The sequence below is a fragment of the Macrobrachium rosenbergii genome, chromosome 25 (genome assembly GCF_040412425.1).
Source record: "Macrobrachium rosenbergii isolate ZJJX-2024 chromosome 25, ASM4041242v1, whole genome shotgun sequence".
NCBI classification, from domain to species: domain Eukaryota; kingdom Metazoa; phylum Arthropoda; class Malacostraca; order Decapoda; family Palaemonidae; genus Macrobrachium; species Macrobrachium rosenbergii.
The window spans coordinates 26,945,694-26,969,409 of NC_089765.1; the positions used below are offsets into that span (position 1 = coordinate 26,945,694).

General features: G+C 36.1%; 1 protein-coding gene across 5 annotated transcripts in view; it reads right to left on the reverse strand.

The window, feature by feature from the left end:
* Positions 1–23,716, reverse strand: part of LOC136852508 (tyrosine-protein kinase RYK-like) — a 666,481-nt gene that overhangs the window by 149,507 nt on the left and 493,258 nt on the right. For all 5 annotated transcript variants that reach the window (XM_067127187.1, XM_067127189.1, XM_067127186.1 and 2 more), the window contains exon 4: positions 3,330–3,457. In XM_067127187.1, the coding sequence (XP_066983288.1) occupies positions 3,330–3,457 (128 nt within the window). The remainder of the gene's footprint in view (positions 1–3,329; positions 3,458–23,716) is intronic.

Here is a 23,716-nt window from a genome sequence, read left to right on the forward strand (position 1 = left end):
TTTATTTTTGGTTCTTTCCGGACAGTGGGTCAAACCGCAGGGTGTGGTTATAACCTATTGCGCTCTTTAATCATTCCGGTTTCCAGGTGCCATTTTCCATTGACCGAAAAACACGAGTACGCCCATTTATTCTGACCAGGTAAAGGTCGAAGCCAAGTAAATTCCCTCATTTCAGGAACTCTTCGTTGTTCTCAGTGTGTTCTCGTTTTAACGTTTTCAGAGCAGGAAATCATTTGAATTTCCTTTCCGTGAGGCCGATTAAACATCAAATGGAGGCTCCATCCACATAAAAAAAGTACAAAGGATTCCATCAGGAAAAACACAAAAAAAGAAGAAAAAAAAAAAAGGAAGGCCAGTTTCCCATCACGAATTTTTACCTGCCCAGTATTTCCGTTTTCCTTTTGTGTGAGAACTAATGATTAATCGCTTGTTTTATCTATCTTTACCAAGAATCTACAACTTTTATTTTTATTTCAAAATTTTCCTTCCATTAATTAGAGATAGGTTTAACAGGGTATTAAGTATTCAACGGAACACCAAAAGGTACCCTGTCCCTATCTTCTTTCTGTCCCAGTAAAGGATGTCAATCCTATTTCCTCTTCCTACCTCTCTTTGTGCTGTGACTAAAGTAAGAAGGAATGACTTGTTTTTACAGCATTATAAGAGAATGGTGAAATGAGCTCTGGAGTAGTAGTGGGCCTGCTACATTTTGATTAAGCGTTCCATTACCTAAAGGGAATGGACGCTTCTGTCTCAAAGAATGTTGCTACAGACTTCTATCAACCGTAGGAAGGGCTACGTTAACGGTCGTGCCTCGGAAGTGGTTACGGATCATTTTACAGAGGCACTTAACGCGATTTCCAACAATGCCCGTGGGGCCCCAGAGTGTTAGCGTTGTTCAGTGTTAGCGTTGTTCTGACAAGTGTTGACAAGCTTTCACGATCAAGATTCATCTGACAAGCGTTCACGAAGAGAATTCAAGCATTCAAGATCAGACCTGACAAGCTTTTAAACCTTCAAATAGAATTCAAACATCAGATTTAACCAGACAAGCTTTTTCTCTGACAAGCTTTCACGAAGAAATTCAAGCATCAGATTTACCAGACAAGCTTTCAAAGAGAATTCTTTCTCTGATAAGCTTTCACGAAGAGAATTCAAGCATCAGATTTACCAGACAAGCTTTCACGAAGAGAATTCAAGCATCAGATTTATCAGACAAGCTTTCACGAAGAGAATTCAAGCATCAGATTTACCAGACAAGCTTTCACGAAGAGAATTCAAGCATCAGATTTACCAGACAAGCTTTCACGAAGAGAATTCAAGCATCAGATTTATCAGACAAGCTTTCACGAAGAGAATTCAAGCATCAGATTTACCAGACAAGCTTTCAGACAAGCAAGCTTTCAGAAGAGAATTTCAGATTTCAGACAAGCTTTCACGAAGAGAATTCAAGCATCAGAAGAAGAGAATTCAAGCATCAGATTTATCAGACAAGCTTTCACGAAGAGAATTCAAGCATCAGATTTACCAGACAAGCTTTCACGAAGAGAATTCAAGCATCAGATTTACCAGACAAGCTTTCACGAAGAGAATTTCATCAGATTGAAGAGAATTCAAGCATCAGATTTACCAGACAAGCTTTCACGAAGAGAATTCAAGCATCAGATTTACCAGACAAGCTTTCACGAAGATTTATCAGACAAGCTTTCAAGATTTATCAGACAAGCTCAAGATTTATCAGACAAGCTTTCTGAAGAGAATTCAACATCAGATTTATCCAGACAAGCTTTCAGAACTCAAGCATCAGATTTATCAGACAAGCTTTCACGAAGAGAATTCAAGCATCAGATTTATCTGCCAAGCGTTCGAAGAATCAGATTCAAGCAAGAGACTCATTCAAGCATCAGATTTATCAGATTTACACGAAGAGAATTCAAGATCAGATTTACCAGACAAGCTTCAAGCTTTTCAACTTTATCTGACAAGCGTTCACGAAGAGAATTCAAGCATCAGCTTTATCTGCCAACCTTTCACGAAGAGAATTCAAGCATTCAAGCATCAGATTTAACTGACAAGCTTTCACGAAGAGAATTCAAGCATCAGTTTTCTCTGACAAGCTTTCACGAAGAGAATTCAAGCATCAGATTTACCTGACAAGCTTTCACGAAGAGAATTCAAGCATCAGTTTTCTCTGATAAGCTTTCACGAAGAGAATTCAAGCATCAGATTTCCCTGACAAGCTTTCACGAAGAGAATTCAAGCATCAGATTTCCCTGACAAGCTTTCACGAAGAGAATTCAAGCATCAGATTTACCTGACAAGCTTTCATGAAGAGAATTCAAGCATCAAGACAAACCGTTGAGTAACTGACATATCTAAATGTCTACCTTAAAAACGTCATGGAAGTTCCAGTGACATCCTTCAGTAAATATCAAGGGAATGGAGTGATAATAACAATGTATGCTTTATGGTTTAAGTAAAATTGAATGATTTTTTAAAAATTCTTTATAAAGAACGTCTTTATCTATATACTTTTCCAACTGGTTTATGATAAGGTTATATCCATGCCAGGATACTCATTTTACTGTTATTTTTAATTCTTTACATTATTAAAAAGACAATAAAAGTCACAATGACGAGTTATACTTATCCGAAGTACAACTAAATGTCTATACCAGCACTTAGATGTCACATATATTTTCCAAAAAATAGATTAACAAGACTAGAATGATTGCTTTGCACTGTGTAAAACTTTGATATGTTGCCTTAGCAATGATATCTGGTGTATTGTTATTAGGCAGAAAAAAAATTTTTACTGTTATTTTTAGAAGTATGAGTAAATTATGTATATACACGAAATTAGTTTGTGATTATATCAGTACATGCTTTCATTTATGGCATAAGTTCAGGGTCAAGGTTCATTTATACATTGTATGAGATTTTACCTACAATTTGTAAAAGACAGAAAGTAATGAACTTGAGCTAGTAAAGCACATAAAGTACTTAATAATTTAAAACTAAAACGGAATTCAAAAGGGCTACTTTATTTTCGTCATTTTTGACGGTTCAATTACAAGAATTTCTCTAATAAATGCGGTTCCGACTTTGTATTAAAAAAAAATATAGACTTAGTTGAGAGAATATTTAAAAGAACTTTTTCCACTTCTGAATTTTACCAGAAAAGAATATTTATTTTAAACAAACAAATACAAAAATAGGCCATTCTCAAGCACACATATCGAAAACAGGATAAGACCCCAATCCTTAGAACAAATGGCCAAATAAACAAATTACAAACACAATTAATAGATACACGAAATTCTACTTACAGGCCTCTTAATGGTGCTCCTCCAAGTGAAGTAGATATAGGTAAAGTTTGCCGGCACTGGAACGGTGAAGTCCAGGGCGTAGCTGTTGATGACCCCCTCTCGCACATAGTACAGCTCAGCCACAAGACCTGGAATGGCAGAGGGAAGACCTGTCCGTTAGAGCGGCTCGACTCGATTCATATACTGGCGTTACAAAAAAGACTCCTCGTAAGCACTCAAGAGGATAATTCGTAACAATAACGGGGTATTATTATTATTATTATTATTATTATTATTATTATTATTATTATTATTATTGAGTAATAAAAATCCACAATTATATAGTAAATATATTACTAAGTAAAATGAACCAAAGACTTTCGAACACCTGAACGGTGTTTTCCTCATCAGAGTTAACGTTAACACTGATGAGGAAGGAACACCGTTCAGGTGTTCGAAAAGTCTTTGATTCATTTACATAATAATATATTCACTATATATAATTGTGGATTTTTATTACTCATTGTTTTTTCACGAAATTATGAACCTATTATTATTATTATTATTATTATTATTATTATTATTATTATTATTATTATTATTATTATTATTATTGTGTTGAATAAAATAGCTGCATTTTGCGAATTGATTTTATACTGAGTTTTCTCAATTCTTCTAATAATTCGCTTTTCCTGCACATCAATAAGGTCAATAATTGTCCAATGTTCATATTTCGATGGATGAAGCAGCGTATTTCTTACAGCAAAAATTCTTTATTTTAAAGCATTACCTGCTGTAATACTTTAAAATAAAGAATTTCTGCGGTAACAAATACGCTGTTTCATCCATCCAAATATGAACATTGGGTAATTATTGGCTAATATTGATGTGCAGGAAAAGCGAATTATTAGAAGAATTGAGAAAACTTAGTATAAAATCAGTTCGTAAAATGCAGCCATTTTATTCAACAAAACTTCCCTCAAAGAGGGTGTTCTTCCTTCGTATTATTATTATTATTATTATTATTATTTCAGTAGATGAAACCTATTCACATGCAACAAACACACCAAAGGGGCCATTGGCTTTTGAAATTCACATTTCCAAAGAATATTGGTATCAACCTCCCACCGCAGACCCCACACTGCAGCAGTAACTGATCATGATGCAGAGCCAGTGATTGTTCATCGCCTTGGGGAAGACGCGAACCCGCGACATCTGAGTGGCATGCCACCACATTAATCACTATGCCAGCGGACCAGCTGTATGGGTAACTCTGACGTCATTCAGTAAAATGAAAGGATATATAAGATATAAGAAGCGTGAACAGTTTTCATTAACGTATTTTTAGATCACGTAATCAATCTGTATGTTCAATGATATGGCAGAAAGAAGTACATATTGCTTTCAAACGCTCGTCCAAATATCGATTTAATACCTTACAACAACCGTCGAACAAAGCAGTTCTGCTTTACTAATTACGGCGTTCTAGAAACAAAACCAAAACTGAATTTCCTTTATTAAAACTAATTGTAATATGAAATAAATATCATGAAAATTACTGAAAATTTGGCAAATAAAGTTTGAATAAATCTTGAAAATAAAAGTCCGTAAAGATTTTTTGATAAATTACTGCTACTGTTCTATAATGCCACCTCAATCCACTGGTTGTCGAGAAACGAGAATGATTTCGACAGTAAATGACAGAAGTGACGTCACTCAAAAATATCAGGCAACTAATAAGGGCGGACCACGTGTCATATCGTGACTGGCTGATTATAGTGACGTCATTCATTAATGTCAAGTAATCAATTTGGAATCGTAACGTGTCATCCCGTTATAGAGCGATATGATCAGTTAATGAGGAAATGACACGTCATATACATGTCTTTGATGTATGATTAAGCATCAATGTAGCGGGGAAAGGAAACAGGTGGGGAAAAGGAAATGATAAAAAGGGAGATGACGAGTGATGATAATGGGGGGTGGGGGAGAAGGGGAAAGGATAGTAGGTGGGGTTGAGGAGAGATTAGGGAAGGAATAAGACAAGCAACTGGAAAATGGAAGCAACGTGCGATACGATTTTTAGCGTTGTAATACTTCATTAAATGTACCAACTTTGCATTAAATTTCACTTCCTTTACAACCCATCATTTTGGGAACCAAAAATAAGCAAGTCTGGTAGATGTTAATATTCTAATAAAGCTATGTTGTATAAGTGTTATTTACAAATCTTCTGTGCAAGTAACCTGGATTTTTTATATATTTGATTTGAAGTTTAAAATCAGCTCTACTAAATGGACTGCTTTACAGTTTCCAAAAAGGTGGTGAGGGTATCAAAATTACCGAGAAAACCTCTGGGTGTTCGTCATCATAAAGAGATTAGGATGGCGTTAGTTAGCGAATTGTCATTCGACCGTACAGAGGAAAGTCAGAGAGGGTTTTGATGGGACATAAGAGGGAGAAGGAAAGAAAATGTTATGGAGGAAAATATAAATAATTAGCAACAATTAAAAAAGTCATCACTATGATACTGTTTTTTTTATTTTACTGTATTAGAAGAGAATCACCATATACTAATTTGTATGACAGGAACAATGGAGACTGAAGGAATTATCATTCAAAAGATGTGAATACCGAACAAAATAAAATAACGAATTCATAACAGTACTACTAGAAATGGTGTCTATTCATACCTAATGGTTACGGTAAACAAATAAACTAAAAGATCTTCGTACTGAAAGCAGAATACAAATTCCCCTAACCACTTCTGGGGAGTGAACTGACTGATGGCTTCGTAATGGGAGAACTTAGCAATTAATATACTTATAAGGGATTTTTAACGTGAGCAAACACAACCCCCCACTCCGACCAAACACACACATGCACACACATACATATACGAGTATATATATATGTATATGTGTGTGTCTCACTGCACACATAGTGACTAGGATGCTATTATTTTTTTTCTTGGAAAACTACAGGCGTGAAAAAGCATGGCTAGAATTGGCAACCTTTCTTTGCTGAGGTCCTCTGCCTTGACATTAAAATCATCAGTGTTCAGACAGTGCCTCAAACTACGACCAAAGCAGCAGCCAATATTTGACTGACCCAACTATCTATTTATTTATCTATCTATTTATCTATATATACCTATCTGTTTATCTATCCATCTACACACACATATATACATGCACATATACATATATATATATATATATATATATATATATATATATATATATATATATATATATATATATATATATATATATAGAGAGAGAGAGAGAGAGAGAGAGAGAGAGAGAGAGAGAGAGAGAGAGAGAGAGAGAGAGAGAGAGAGAGAGCTTGCTTATGAAAAGCTTTATTTCCTACAGATTTTCGTAATACAGGAAGCAATATGCATGTTGCAAACACAAGTATTCGAGCGTTATCAAGCATTGCAGAGGAGATACACACTAGAAATAAAATTATGTCTCTTTTTCGCCTAGTTTTTGACGGACAGCACAATCAAGTTCCCACACTGGAGAACCTGCTTGCGGTAAATAAATGATAGAATAGATAAAACGGAAAAAAAGGGGGGATAAAGGGAAACGGGGTCTAGACCCAAGGGAGGCAATAAACCTCGACCCACGAGATGCGATGTTAAATTATAAGGGGAGACTACAAAAAGAAATAACTTTCCACAGAATGGTTTAGTGGAAATTAAGAGCACAACTATCTCAATGAAGAACACAGTAATTTTATACCTTTTACTTTCTATAGGTTTTCTGAAAAAAAAAAAAAAGTATTTTAAGGGCCCTCAGATTTTGCTTACTTCCTTTAACTCACAATGCTAGATATATAAATATTATTATTATTATTATTATTATTATTATTATTATTATTATTATTATTCATTTATATTATGATACCAATAGAATGTCTGTATGTGACAACAAATGAAGGCCAAATAACAGTAAGTACACTGATTTATATATAATGAAAAGCGAAGAAAGTTACATGAATCGCCATTTGCGGTGAACAATAAACAATTAATGGGCCTGTTATCCGTCAATAAAAGAACGCCACTCCAAGACTGTCCAAAGGTAGGGAACTGAGACTACGAAAAGTCTAAAATGATCATATCAGTATGATCATCACCCAGATCAAGAGAGCAAATTATGTCACTTTAGATAACCCAGAAGCCACTAACAGAGACAGTTACCAGAACAGATTGTCAACTCATGCAGTGCTTTCTGAAACAATAAGTAAATAACCAATTAGTTCCATAAATACTGTAAAATTACATCACTCGCATACGCATCAAATGAGCCAATAAGATACATCGGTATTAAGAGTACACGAAGAACATAAAAAAGGATACATGCCAGTAATGGCGGATATTTTAGGTGGAAATTCGTTCTCAAGTCATTTTTTCTTTTTTTTTCTCACAAACCAGCTTTGAACTGTAACACCACACAGAAGTCATTTTTCCCCGAAAATGGAAGCAGAAATAATAATGATGATGATGATGAAGCAAAAATCAACAGTTCTAAGTTTACAAGAAAAATAAAGGAAGAAAATATCAGAAAATATCAGAAACACTAATAAAGCTTTTAAAAATTGTGTCCCACGTGACAAAATAAACACACGAAAAAGAAAAAAAAAGGATAAAAATCGAAAACCAACGAACAGAAACGCACCACATCAAAGAAGAGCGAGAAAAAAAAAGATAAAAAAAAGGCTATACAAGAGAAACGGTCGCCGAGTCGATACACAGCGAAAGATATCGAGGCATTATCGTGTCACGAATTATGGGCGACCTGCTCCGAAAGGGGATGGTCAGTCCTCTTTCATTTGGTATTTATTACGGGACGACCAAGGGACGAAGGGACATACTTCGCTCGCAGATACTGGCACAAAGGAGATGGAGACCAAGTTTGAAAAAGGGAAAAGGAAGCGCACTGGCTGCTCGGAAATAGATTCATTTTTTTATTTTATTTTTTTTTCCTTTAGAGAGAGAGAGAGAGAGAGAGAGAGAGAGAAAGACCAAAGAAGAGAGATTGAAAGAGAAGGAGAAATCAATTTTCTGAAAAAAGACCAAGAAATCAATAAATTTCTATAAATGCAAGAAAAGGGAGAAATCAATAAATTTCCTTAAATGTAAGAAAAGGAAACGGAGAAATCAATAAATTTCCATAAATGTAAGAAGTACGAGAGAGATATAATAAAAAAAACCTATTTCAATAGTCAATAATAAGAGTGTGAGTGAGAGAGAGAGAGAGAGAGGGGGGTTCAATGACCAAAACCTGCATGAGGAATGTAGGCCAAAATAAGTGAAACCTTTTCTCCCCCCCCCCCTAGCTTTTACCTTGTATAAAACCATTTCCTTGAACCGAAGACTCTTTCTGCGTAGGCATTAATCCACTGCCCTCCATTGGTGGGCGATAGTCGTCTTTTTCTCAGGCACTCGTGGCACTAATGACGCATTACTGTTTTTTATGCCTCCGCAACCTGGCTGAGGGGAAATCGGAGCTCCACGCCATTAGCATACTTAGGGCCTGGATATTATAATCAGAGTCCACATAATGCAATGATGTCTATCTATTTACATAATATACGTAGACAGATAGGTGTATGGACGTATGTCGGTATGAACGTACATATAACCTCATAAAGTACTGATGCATTTTCGTCTTCATTTGAGAGAGAGAGAGAGAGAGAGAGAGAGAGAGAGAGAGAGAGAGAGAGAGAGAGAGATCTCTTTGAACTTGCTCCTATACTCCCAAGTTGCCCTCTGCAATCGCTGACGCACAAAGGTGCTGTCAATCCTTTCCGAAGGCAATCTCTCTTTTTACTTGCAAACTGGAGAGGTGCATAAATTGCTTGGCGTTGTCTACTCGCGTCGAGTCTCGAGAGTCTTCCTCCTTTTGTATGTGTTAAAGGCTTTGTGAAACTCCTTACGTTTGGAAAACGGTGTTGGAAGAGGTTTCTAACTCTTGACTTTAGGCAATGTTTTATTATTTGGGTGATCTGCACCTTTTCTTGACGCAGTATCGTTAGAGCACGAGTTGCTCCCCTCTAGTTATACATTCAATGACTGGATATGTTAAAATATAAAGATTATTATCTCTCTCTCTCTCTCTCTCTCTCTCTCTCGCGCGCGCACACACACACACACAAACGCAAACAGATATGAAGACAAACACGGTCACGTAAAAATGGGAAGTAACGTCCTTAAGCCATTGTTGGTCCACAAATATCGGGTGTAACAAACTGGGGAGGGAAGAGGTGAAAAAGATAGAAGGAAATATGTTTTTTGTTTGTAATTCTTTTCTTACGTCTTTGCATCGTGTTGAACCATTAAATAGAAAATATACTTATCGGAAATCGCTTTACAGCTTTTGTGGTCGTCGCATCTTGCAAGTGAGACGGCCGATCGGCAAGACGTCAACGGTCGACCGAAATTATTATACAATACGTGTGAAAAGCAATCATCCTGTAAAGACGGTTTCGTTTTCACTTATTCTTCAGACTTAATTTTTTATTACTGATGTCATATGTTTGATTGTTGATCTATATTTGCTTTCAAGGACTTAATTTTCATTACTGATGTCACATATTTGATTGTTGATCTATATTCACTTTCAAAGACTTAATTTTTTATTACTAATGTCAAATGTTTGAATGTTGACCTATATTCACTTTTATAGACTTAATTTTTCATTACTGATGTCACATGTTTGACTGTTGATGCATATTCACTTTTAAAGACTTAATTTTTCATTAGTGATGTCACATATTTGACTGTTGATCTATATTCACTTTCAAAGACTTAATTTTTCATTAGTGATGTCACATGTTTGACTGTTGATCTATATTCACTTTCAAAGACATAATTTTTCATTACTGATGTCACATGTTTGACTGTTGATCTATATTTATTGTACAACAATAAAGTCCTTTTCCATACAAAACTCTTATGAAGGCCTCCACTAATTTCCTCTTTCAGGATTTGGATTGAAAAAGTTATAAACTAGAAGGCAGTGCTAGATGTATTATCCATGTCTTCCGTACAGGCCTACTGAAAAATAGTCCCTACCTCGTATATACGTGACAATTCTCTGCTTAGCAGCTGAAAATATAAAAAAAATACTGATTCACTGTCAAGCTTTAAAGCTTATCGTAACGCAGTTAAATGTTAAAATCGAAAAAATAAAAAATAAAAAAGAAGAAGGGGTTTTTGGTTTATTTTGTTCATTTTTTTGTCTCTTTGGTAATTTTGACTCTGCATTTCACTGCATTTACAACTGTTGTCCATCTGGTTCTCACTGATGTGAGCACTGTTTAATAGCTGTGTATCGAACTGCATCGATGAAAAAGAAATATAAGACAATTATTGTTCTCTTGAGAGCCACTTCTCCATCCATACCATTTACAGTGAGTGCTTGCCCTTTAGCTGTGCAGGTAAAAGAACAAACAGTATTAAGCTTTCAACAAAATTCGATATGCTCCTATTTTTTTTTATAACCTCAGAGCTGCAGCTCTGCAAACGCTGTCCCATCTCTGACCTAATTTTATTCTCGCTACGCAGCAGTTAACTCTCTCTCTCTCTCTCTCTCTCTCTCTCTCTCTCTCTCTCTCTCTCTCTCTCTCTCTCTCTCTCTCTCTCAGGCTCTCGATCTGTTGGTTGTCAAGCTCTTCGAAGGACTGCACTAATGTCCTTATTCTTTTGGCATTTCTCCCCAGCAAGGTTGAGAGCTTTTGACTAGACTTGAAGCAATATCATACTAATTTCCTGATAGACTTTTTTAAATTGAAACCTTAACAAGTCTGTTCGCTGTTTTCTTTCCAAAAGATATCTTCACACTCCTCGCACTGATTTAAGGCGACATGAATTCTAACATATGCTTCTTTTCTATACAAAATTCTTATGAAGGTCTTCCATAATTTTTTTTTCGCTTTCAGTATCTGAACTAAAAAAGGAATAAACTAGAAGGCACTACTAGATGTAATATCCATGTCTTCCGTACAGCCCTACTGGAAAATATTCTCTCCTTCCTTTATGTGAAACTTCTATATTTTCGTAGCAGTTGAAAATATTGAAAAAATATCTATCATTATTTGTCCTCAGGATGATACAGCACCACGTCAATGGAAAAAGCACTCCAGGCTGTGTTACTCCCTCCCTTTGAACTACATATCGAAATTGGACTTGAATGTTTTACAAGCATTTTATAGATTTACGAGTAAAAATTCATAATGAGTGTGTATTTTACCTCCTTATCTTCAGTCTGAAATTAATTTTAGTGTTCCTACTCTCTATACATGATTCCTCTGTTTCTGGTTTAGCTAAGAGTCATGAATTTTCTCATACGAACACCAAGTTTTCACGGAATCTATGTACTCTCACACTGAGTACTTTTCATACATGGAAGGGCTCTCCCTTCGGTCTCCTTGGAGCAGCAAAGTGCAATGCTTGCCTTCCTTGTGAATGAGTTCTTAATTCCAGCTACGACTCACCCCAGGGGCCTTACTCTATCTTTTTAAAAGTTACTACTCTAGACAGAGACTGATTTCAATTCCTTCACGCTTCACCTTCCCAGGTACAACCACATCTCATGAGAAAATAAGCTGAACATATTCACGTGAAAAAAAATTATGCAACGCTGCCGTCTTCATTGTTTTTATATCCTACTTCCCTCCGTATTTTAAGAAGTAAGTTTGTCATTGCCTTTATCATTACTCTTTCTGAAGATCAAGAAACAATTATTAGACAGAACACAAGAGACGCACTTTAGTGACAAGGGGATCGTTCTCGAATTACGTGCCTGTGACAATGATTTCACACATACAAAAACACACGCAGCATATATATATATATATATATATATATATATATATATATATATATATATATATATATATATATATATATATATATATATATGTATATGCATATATGCTGCAGCAGGTTTTCGAACAAACGAACAATTCAGGAATGTTATGCATAAATCAACAAAAGAACGTGCAAATACGTCTAGCAACAAAACATGGTAAAAGCGGAAAAATAATAAAAATGGAAAAGGAAAAGAGAAAAATTAAGTTTGAAATATTCTCTCAGTAAAATGTAACCCACGCACTGGCTATTTCAATTTTCCCCAATAAAAACAAAAACACGTTGACAAAAAGCTTCCTACTCCCCTCCACCTACCAACAAAAAATGGAAAACAAACACACAAGGACATGCAGCAGCAGTCAACGAAAGACAAACACAAACAGCGTTAGGGAAATTACTCGGGATAGGCTGTCACTCAAAAGGGGTACATATACCTTACCCCTTCCCCATCATCACCCCCTCCCCTGCACAAAAAAAAAAAAGAAAGGAGGAAAAAAGGGGTATTTACTCCACAACCCGGCCACCCTCTCCGCCTCCCTTCAACCTCACTAAAAAGGACAGACGGGAAAAACGCTCATTGATAAAAAATGAGGAAAACAGAAAAGTTAGGCACTTCGGAATTCCTCTTAATGGTAGGCTGGAATGTTTACACATCGCAAAAGAGAGATACACTTTGGATCTAATTTACACTCAGGCGCCGACGTGCTGCATCCATTTCCGTGGGAGAGAACGCCAGGGCTTAGAGCTAAATTGAAACATGCGCTAAATAAAGTTCCGGATTCCGCTGACGAATTAAAGCAAACTTTGACTGAAACAAGAAGGACGCTCATTTCACTTTTCCCCTTTTCTCTTGGTCACTGTTTATTGCGAATCAACAATAGAGAAGGCTTCAGCTTTAATGTTTTCCAGGGCAGCTGGAATATCTTCATCTATTAAAAAAAAAAGACGAATAAAATACATGCTGGACTGCCACATTGTCTCCACATAAAAGTGGAAAACAAACCAACAAATGTCTGAATGGTGTTCACATTTCTGCTGCCCATTTAGATGTGACAGGTTTGTGACACACTGAGCGGTAAACATACTGATACATTATGCATTATTATAATGCGTCACTCGAGATTCCAAAATTTACAAGACTAGTCTGTCACACTAGTTTTAGGGACACAGTGAATACGGATGGGGACAAAATACAGAGACAGTGGTGATATAAATTCAAGAATGCAAAAATATTTCGAAAAAATAGGATTCATTGAATAACTAAAATTACTAAAAGAATTATATTACGTAAACAACATATGTCTAGTTGTCTTTATAAGAAAATTATTGAGATGGCTAACTGTCTGCTGTCCGTCCGCACTTTTTCTGTCCGCCCTCAGATCATAAAAACTACTGAGGTTAGAGGGCTGCAAATTGATATGTTGATCATCCACCCTCCAATCATCAAACATACCAAATTGCAGCCCAATAGCCTTAGTAGTTTTTATTTTATTTAAGGTTAAGGTTAGCCATCATCGTGCGTCTGGCACCGTTATAGGTTTCAACAGCCATCATCGTGCTTCTGGCACCATTATAGGTTTCAACAACACAGGCCACCACCGGGCCGTGGCTGAGAGTTTCATACGGCATTATACGCTGTATAGAAAACTCGACTGCGCCGAAAAAACTTAGGCGCATTTTTTACTTGTTCTAATATGCTACCAGTTTATGGTTATAACCAGCCAGTTTTTCGCATAAAGAAATATATCCAAAATTCAGTCTTGGTTCATGCAAGTATTCGGGAAAAACAACAGTTGCTGTAATTAAAGTTACAGCATTAACAGTAGGTTGTACTGAATACAACGGCACCCTTAATAAATAATAATAATAATAATAATAATAATAATAATAATAATAATAATAATAATAATAATAATAATAATGTATTTCAAAAAGCATGGCGAGGGCAATACTGAAAGAATCAGCTTCGCCGCTACTAAATAATATCTTTTCAAAAATTTTAAATACGATTTACCGGCCGTAAAAATGTAATCTTCTTTTAAATGTAAACGGAATAATTCATAGTTGAATGACAAAAGAATAACTTAAAGCAAATAATGCAAGTAAAAAAAAACCACGAAAAAGCACCAAAAACATATAGGCAAAAAAGCGAAATGGAGTTGAAAAAACAGCACTGAAGCTTTTAATTTTTTTTTTTTTTTTTTTTTTTAGAAAAACGAACGTCCTACCGTAGGATTTGACAACCAATGGGATACTTGCATGAAATCGAAACGAAACGGCGAAAAACAGAAAAAAGTTTTCAAAGGAAAAAAAAAAAAAAACTTTTTTTTTTTTTTTTTTTTTTTTTTTTTTTTTTACAAATGGAAAGAAATGTCTGGGCGGCTACATCCTTGGTGAAATATCATTTCATTGTTTAGAAGCAAAGGGGTGGCCGGCGTGAGACAGGAGTGGGAGGGAGGCATCCAAGAAAAGGATGTGAAGGATTAGAGTCTTTGAAGTAAGCAGGCCAAGAAACTATGATATACGATATGTGGAGATTAAGATCAAATATTTTTTACTAGTCCTTTAGGTAAGTGAAATAATTAGGCACTTTAATAACAAATGTATAAAAGAATACAAAACTAGACGACGCAATAATTCTCTTATTAACATAAAACAGAAACGAAGGTCTGTGGCAAATGATACCTTATACATCTCAACTAAATAAAAAAAAATAGAATTGAAGCTTCTATTTTTACAAGAGAAAATCCCTTGTCTTACATTATAAGGGGATAAAATGAACACCCGACAGAATAAATGAATAATATTAATATTACGAACCTTGCCATCATCGTTACACATTAAAGTCACTAGATTGAGTTGTTTAGGAAATAACTACGAAATATCCTTCGTGATAAGTCTTGCATATACTGTTTATAGCCCACCTCAACCTTGGATAATCTGTGTTTAATATTAATAAAAACATATATGAGAACACAAACAGATGATTAAAATAAAATTATGCAAGAAAGGAACACCGACTGGGTCGTGGGAAACAAAAACGTATGAAGCAAAACAGAAAAGGGAAATTGACCGAGACTCAGAGGATGATTGGAGGTCAGGACTTTTGGGAAATCAAGATTGAAAATTCCGCATCTTTAAATCTAAATAAGATCCAGTAAATCAAACTAGTGAAAAGTACTGATGATTCACACTTGCCTGATGCGATCCGTTTCAGACAGAGTACCACATCGGGTTTATGATCATTATTTTGGAATTCACCTTCCTGGAAAATCGGAATTTCTGGAATAACACTTCGGAATGGAATCGTATTCTCGTATTCCTGGAGGACCTGCCATTGTTGTGTATTTTGTGGGTTCATTCAAAATGTGAATAACAGAGTAAAAATCCATAGAATTTAGAAAATTCTTTTAAAAATACTTGCAGCTGAAGATGTTGAAATATTCATAAAAATATAAATTGCAATAACACAAAAATAAAAAAAAACTCTTGGTTTTGCTCCCAATGATACTTTTTAGTGTTTGCAGTTTGATTTGGTTCTTATATTTTTCTTCACTTGTTTCTAAGGAGTCTCTGTTCATAACATTCGCGCTATAAAATGCGAAACGATTTCATTTCATACATTCACCTATCTGTCACACTTATGGATAGTGTCATATAAACTAAGTCACGTTGAAATAGACGAACAAGAGGTATTCACATGACACTTATTACTTATATTGTTTCTTTGGACCAGACTGCTAAAAAAAAAAAAAAAAAAAAAAAAAAAAAAAAACGAGGGTAGGGAAACATTTCCTAAAAGGCATAGAAAATGTATAGCCATGACCATGAATTAGAAAAAGCGCAACACACGTGAACAAGGGCTTAAACTCTGAAGCATTCAGCTGCGTCACCAGTGACCACTGTCCAAAATCAAGTGAATAATGAAACAGTGAATTGCGGAGCCAGGTAAGTTGTGAAAAGTCACCTGTACCAACAAACCGACAGCACCATCACTACTTTGGGTTTCCTGTTAAACAAACAAGAAATAACGGTAGCCATGCGTTCCATCACAAGGAAAGCGTTTGCTTTCGTTTTGGTCCGTACAGTGAACAACTATAAAATGCGCCGAAGTTTCTTCGGCGCAATCGAGTTTTCTGTTCAGCCGCTACAGCGTATAATGAAGGCCGCCGAAAATAGATATATCTTTCGGTGGTCTAGGTAGAATGCTGTATGAGCCGCGGCCCATGAAACTTTAACCACGGCCCGGTGGTGGCCTATCTTATAGCGTTGCCAGAAGTACGATTTTGGCTAACTTTAACCTTCAAATAAAAACCATGAGGCTAGATGGCTGCAATTTGGTATGTTTGATGATTGGAGGGTGGATGATCAACATACCGATTTGCAGCCCTCTAGCCTCAGTAGTTTTTAAATCTGAGGGCGGACAGAATGAAGTGCGACGGACAGACAAAGCCGGCACAATAGTTTTCTTTTACAGAAAACTAAAGCTGGAATAAAAAGCCAAGACTTTAAACCTGCAATGTATTCTTTCAAACCATAAAGCAAAAGATAGCCATTATGATATTTATTAAGCAAAACATCTATTTGGGATGCATCTGCTATTTACGTCTGAACTGCCTAATGGTATGTAATAATATTACTAAGGTAAAATCTTAGCAGAGAGAGAGAGAGAGAGAGAGAGAGAGAGAGAGAGAGAGAGAGAGAGAGAGAGAGAAAATCGTTAAGCAAGTTTAGGTCAAGCCAGGAAGTGCAGGGCAAATATGCAGCTGTATCTGTAAGTTAAGGTGAATCGGCAGAAGGCGACAAGAACGCGGAGGTCGAGGTAATGGCTGGTGCCTATTCTGGTAAAAGGTTGAGCAACGCTTAATGAGACATAAAGGAGAAAATAAAGCCGCCGAGAGTATGTTGCTTTGGTGGTCATGAAGCAGCTTTTGGGCTCTGGATTAAGGATGATGTTTATGACCCGGAACGAGGTCGTTTATTCCCTTTCGGGAATAGGCAGGAGAGGCGGGGAGTGGGGTCGGGGGCGGGAGGATTAATGCGCGGAGAAGGGACTTACGTAACACGGAGAGCGCAGCACTGCATTAACTAACGAGAATCGTATGAACTACTTTTACACTAGGTACCCAAAGTAGGAACTATTTTCTGGCTTAAAAAATAATCTTGCAGCATAATCTAAAATAATAAAATCGGAGTGGATCTTTCTTGTTTGTTCGTCCCGGGTGGGGCGGGGTAGTCCTGCAAACCTGTTTGGCCGCCCCGGAGGGGGGGGGGGGTTAGCGGTAGGGGATCGGGAGGGTAGGCGAGACATGACACATCCACCCTCCTGCCCCGCGCAGTGTAGCCCTCGCCATCTCGCTAGTAATATATAACTGATTGTTTTTATATTACTGGCTCCGACAAATAATAGACCGAGATGAATGATCGCAAAGTACTGGTGAAAGCAAACACGACTCATAAAGATCACAACAATGAACAGAGATCGTAAGGCCGAACAGACATCATTCGGATTATCACTTAAACGATCAAGATCTAAATTCAGAATCAAAGTAATGCATAAAATTCCTATGACTCTGTGTAACATCAGGCAACAGTTTTTCCTTTCCTACTATTTACAGGCACTATGAAAAAGGATGCAGAGAAGAAATTAAATAAACTTGGAATAGAGACGAAGGCAAGAATCCGCGGAGATATTCTGGTGATAAGTTTTGCCGACGGTTGCAGAGGTTCAAAGGCCTCCACTGGATTTAACTCAGCAACACGCAGCGACTTGGAATTTGTCGCTTTGCTAAATGCAGATGCTAATTTAGACGAGAGTTTTCCTGATGCTGGAAACGGGGCTTTGATAACACGAGATATGCGTATGGGAGGGACAGCTAGGATGAGGAGAGATTAGGCAATTCAGAAAAGTATATATAAACATCATATATGAAAATGAACAGACAAATATACACTGGTAGGTATTCTTACATACACTCTTAAGTGTACATTTATTCATATGTAAAGAAGCTACTTGTTTCTCCTGTTAGTCTATATATGTTGATACTGTGCAGTAAAGATTTAGTTGATATTGTGCAGTAAAGATTTCATAGCTTCCAACTTATTTATTGAGAGAAATCAAAATTCTAAATGCACCAATACGTCAATCAATATGCATTATACATCTCCACACACACAGCGCACAAAGAGGGAAAAATCTGTATTTTCATAAAAAAAAAAAAAAAAACAAGACGGAAAAGGAAAACGAATTCGTCGGAACGCAAAACGACAACAGATAGCTCGAAAGTGACAACCAACGGTCCCCCATCGCGTCGAAAGCACAGAACCATCAAAAATTAATCCCCCAGAGCTCTTAAATAATGCAAAAACCAATAAAGAATTGGAAGGGGGACCGGGGAAAAAAAAATAATAGGATGATCCACATGCGGAGGCGAGGGGCCGGGGGGAGGATTCTGTGGACTGGCTGACTGACTGTATGTATGGATGGATGCTAAAAGCGACTCAAAAAGAGGAAAAAAATTAAAAGCTACTTTCTACCTTGACATCTTCCATTCCCTCTGCTCTCTTCTTGAACCACCACCTCCTCCTCCTCCTCCTCCTCCCACTACCACCCTTCCTCCTCCTCCTCCTCCTTTTCTTCTTCGATTCCATTACAGGAATTGAATCGTTCAAGCTGATCGGTCTCTCAGGAGCAACTGATCCGTTTAAAGGTGATTGCAAAGGAACCTTATTTCTCTTGGTAATTATGACAGGCTAACAGAGAGTGAGAAATAGCTGGCAACTAAGAACAGTGCAAATCGAAATGCGCACAAAACATTAATTCTCTCTCTCTCTCTCTCTCTCTCTCTCTCTCTCTCTCTCTCTCTCTCTCTCTCGATGAAAATGTATTTTTCGTTAGGGTAGAGAAACAAGATGAAAAGACCACATAAAGGACACCGATCTTTTGGGTATAATTTTATCAAGAGATGGATCACCTTTGTAAGAGCAGTGATAAATAACACTCTATCACTGAAACACAGCGGCGTATATATTATCCTCGTCAGACAGAAGAGACAAAACATCAAAGACCTACAGGCCTGTCATGCACGTGAAAAAATCAGTTGAAGATATTATACACTTGAAATGTGAAGACATTCAAGAAATGAAGATCAACCTGCAGGTCATCCCGGGGATAAGGAGAAGAAAACATCAGATGTTGGGAGAAGCAAATACATATATATGTTTGTGTATATATATATATATATATATATATATATATATATATATATATATATATATATATATATATATATATAAATATGTATAAACTCAGTGTAGCCGTCATCTCCTTGGTGCATCAATACCTGATGAAGAAGACTGTAAGTCTTCAAAAGCTTGTATTTTGGAAATTACAGAATCTGGAACCTAAACCATCCCGTCTTATTGAAGGTTAACACGAGTATTATATATATATATATATATATATATATATATATATATATATATATATATATATATATATATATATATATATTTTATATATGTTTGCTTAGACTCAACCAATAAGTCTGAACATCTACTGAGAAGTTATGTGATTATTTTGTGAAACACACACACACACACACATATATAGAGACCATATATATATATATATATATATATATATATATATATATATATATATATATATATATATATATATATATATATATAAGTATATGGTTGCGTACACTCAACCAATAAGTCTGAGCATCTACGGAGAGAGTAAATAATGTGTATTGGTGGCCAAATATAACCAACACTGTAACTCCAAGAAATTACCATGAGAACTGGAACCAAGACAGTCTAATCGGTGAGAAAAGTGTGTCTACGTATGCGTGTGTAAGAGATTCAGCACTTTATGGTCTTTCAACTTCGGTATCCGTTGTTACAATAACAACTGCACTACGAATACTAATACTACTATTACTACTGTTCTCTGAACGAATATTATCATAAAAATATTTCATGAAGCAAACTGGGAACGAACGGCATTTTGAAGCAGGAAATATAAAACAATCCGCTAACAGTTAAAGCAGAGATGCGCAAATACAGCGAAAGTCGCCAAAGGTCAGCGAGGTCACAGGAAAAACCAGACAGTTTAGTGAACATTCTCTTTTAGCGCAATACACCGATTTACGTAATATAAACAAAGTTAAAACTCATACAGTATTAACCATATTTAATGAGAACATCACCCTGAATATCCTAAAGTCGGTGTTGTTTAGAAAATATCGGTGTCAAGGACGGCTTTTCACGCGATCGGAATGAAACATGTCTATTTAACAATTGTTTGGGAGAGGCCTGCCATTATCTACAGCTGTACGTTATCCAGCGATAAATCCTGAATGACTGAACTTGCGATTAATGTTATTGAACGGCTGCTGAAATTTATAAACAAAACCTCTTTGCAGGGAAATGCGCAGTTGCAGCATTGTGTTCTGCGCAGCAAGATTACAAAATAAAAAAACAGAGACGAAGAAGATAGAGGCAAAACCCATAAACAATATCAAAGTGACATTCACGACGGCAAAAAAAAAAAAAAAAAAAAAACGATAAGCTAATCGTAAATGACAAGGACACCAATGGAAACAAACAAACAAACAAACAGCTCTCAGCATGATTCTTGCCATATGGCGTATTTTATGGTACATATAAGACCTAACTTTCATCGTTATGTAGACGGTGTCTAATGCATACTATAGAAGGCTGTTAAAATAGGCTGTAAACCTTAGCATTGGTCACTTGGGACGGCAAGGATTGGATAACAGCCTGTACAGAAGACATTGGAGGAGACTTTGGGAAGGAGCAACAATGTTGGTAATGTTGAGGGAGGGAAGGGCGGACGAGAGAGAGAGAGAGAGAGAGAGAGAGAGAGAGAGAGAGAGAGAGAGAGAGAGAGAGTGTCTTTGAATTATGAGAATAGAGCTTTTAACATATTTAAGCTAAATGTAAATATTAAAACTCATATAGACCCCAGTTTTGCGTATGTACACTAACCTCAAAATTCACATGGCAAGCTAAGTGATGAAAATTAGCCTTTATAACACCCAGTAGAGTAACATATCTATTTTAATATACAAGAAGGGGTGACGGGTTTCCAGCTTTCCCTTAACCACAGTGCGAATCTTGATAAAACACATATATATATATATATATATATTTATATATATATATATAATATATATACATATATATATATAAAAATATACATATACATATATATATACGTCGTATATATATATATATATATATATATATATATATATATATATATATAATAAACACTCAGAAAGAGAGAGATAGACCGAGAGAGATAGCGTACCCGTCCTGATCAATGAATATCATTCACAGTCATCATACTCAATATTAGGGAAACTTCAAATTCATAAGATAATATAATAATGTGGACTGAACAAAGCAATTGTGCGGGGCCATAAAGGATTGGGGTGGAAGGGTCTGTTGTGGAGGGGCTGCCAAAAACCGCGCCCCTAAAGCATCGGTAAAGAATGAGACGTGAGAGAAAACTCTCGGTTAATGTGCATTAATGGAACTTCCGCCCGAATTCCGCATTCTTAAAAGTTTATCCGAAACCACCCCGATGGAGTAAATAAATGGAAATTATATGGAGTTCGGACATTTCATAGCCAAGTAATGGGAATTCCTATAGCAACAGAGAGAGAGAGAGAGAGAGAGAGAGAGAGAGAGAGAGAGAGAGAGAGAGAGAGAGAGAGAGAGAGAGAGAATACACAAAGGATGCTGTTGCACATATGATGATATGAGGTTATTAATAATCACAATGTCTAGTCAGTTTACCCTGCGAAAACACCTACATCACTTTATTTACTGATTAATGAAGGTACAAAAAATGTAACCCTTCTTGGGTAAATATTTCAACAAAGTGAATAAAGGTATCCAAGCAATGCGGGGATGATACGTGGAAAGAGTAGTTGGCAGGATCAGAGACACAAAAAAAAAAAAAAATTAAGACCCTATAATAGCATGCACGGTCTTCATAAATATTACGTGGAGGGGAGTCCTTCCATGTGGTGCACGACGAAGTCTCACGTAAAAAACTTCAACAAGGTGATTTTAAAATCAGACAGTTGAAGAAGGGGAATGTAAGACTGAAAATGGCAGAGAAAACTGACATTTTGAAGGAAAGCACAGCAGATGACAGACCGTGCCATAGGTTCAAGAAATAGGGAGAGATCCAAAGTACAGTAATACTGGGCTAGATAGCTTCTTCAACGACGTTGGATTCAGCTCAGTGCTATGCAGTTCATTACACCCTCCAACACCGGCTTTCGGTATTAGTATTCATAATAAATTACAGACCCCCACTTACATTCTTCACTCCCCAAATATTCACATTCTTCAGACCCCATCTATTTACAACATCTGGTTTTTTCCAAACAACTCTCTCGATTCACTTCACCTAATCATCCTAATGGAACTAGCCTTTTGTTTTCTGTAAACCCAGCCAGGTCGAGGTTAAAATTCACCCAAGTGCAATCCATTTCGTTAAGGTTTTTACCCACTTCTTGGTCATACACATACAATTGTCCCCAGACTGGTTGCAGTCCTAGGCCAATGGAGTATTTTGAACAGTCGTGGATCAGGGCAATGAGTATTTTGAAGATTTGTTGAACATGGAAGATACAAGAGCGGTTTTGCTGAATAAAACAAGGGTGGCAACGGTTAGAGTGAGTTTGAGAAGCTTTTGTAAGTGACCATTGAGGATATAAGGGGATAATTAAGATGATGAACAATGGAAAGGCACCCGGAATTTATGGGATGACAATGGCAGTCTGAATAAGAGGCTGAATAGGGTTTATAAGGTATGTCTGCAGAGTTTAATGTTATTTATAATTTCATAATGTTGCATAATGTTATTTGCCACACGCACACACAGATATATATATATATATACATATATATATATATCTTTATCTACATCTACATATATATACATAATTATATTTGTCTATTTATCTATCTATTTCTATATATATGTGTGTGTTTGTGTGTATCAGTATGTATGTATGTATATAAAAACGAGAAAAATAAACCCATATACTACTTTCACACTTTTTGGGTTCAAACTTTTTTTTTTTTTTACTTAATTGTTTTATTTACTTCCACCCGTTTTGAATTCTACATCAATGAATGGATATAAATTCATGAATGTATGGTTGTAAATCAATTACCAGTGCATGTTCATATTCTGATAAAAAATGTATATTGACCCGTCAATCTTTGAAATGGAAATTTATATTCATTGTTTTATTTAACATCAATGTACTCGTATTTAGATGCGATCGTCATATCGAGTTTCGTAAATTTATGAATATTAATTTTTATTATTTTACTCTTTTATCTGAATTGGGCGATTTAAAAAAATGGAATGGAAGCATGCCATGTGTGAAATTTTTGTTTTTTTTTTTTTTTTTAGAAAATCATAACATGTAAAAATTTATGACCTTTCTCTATATACTATAAACCTCAA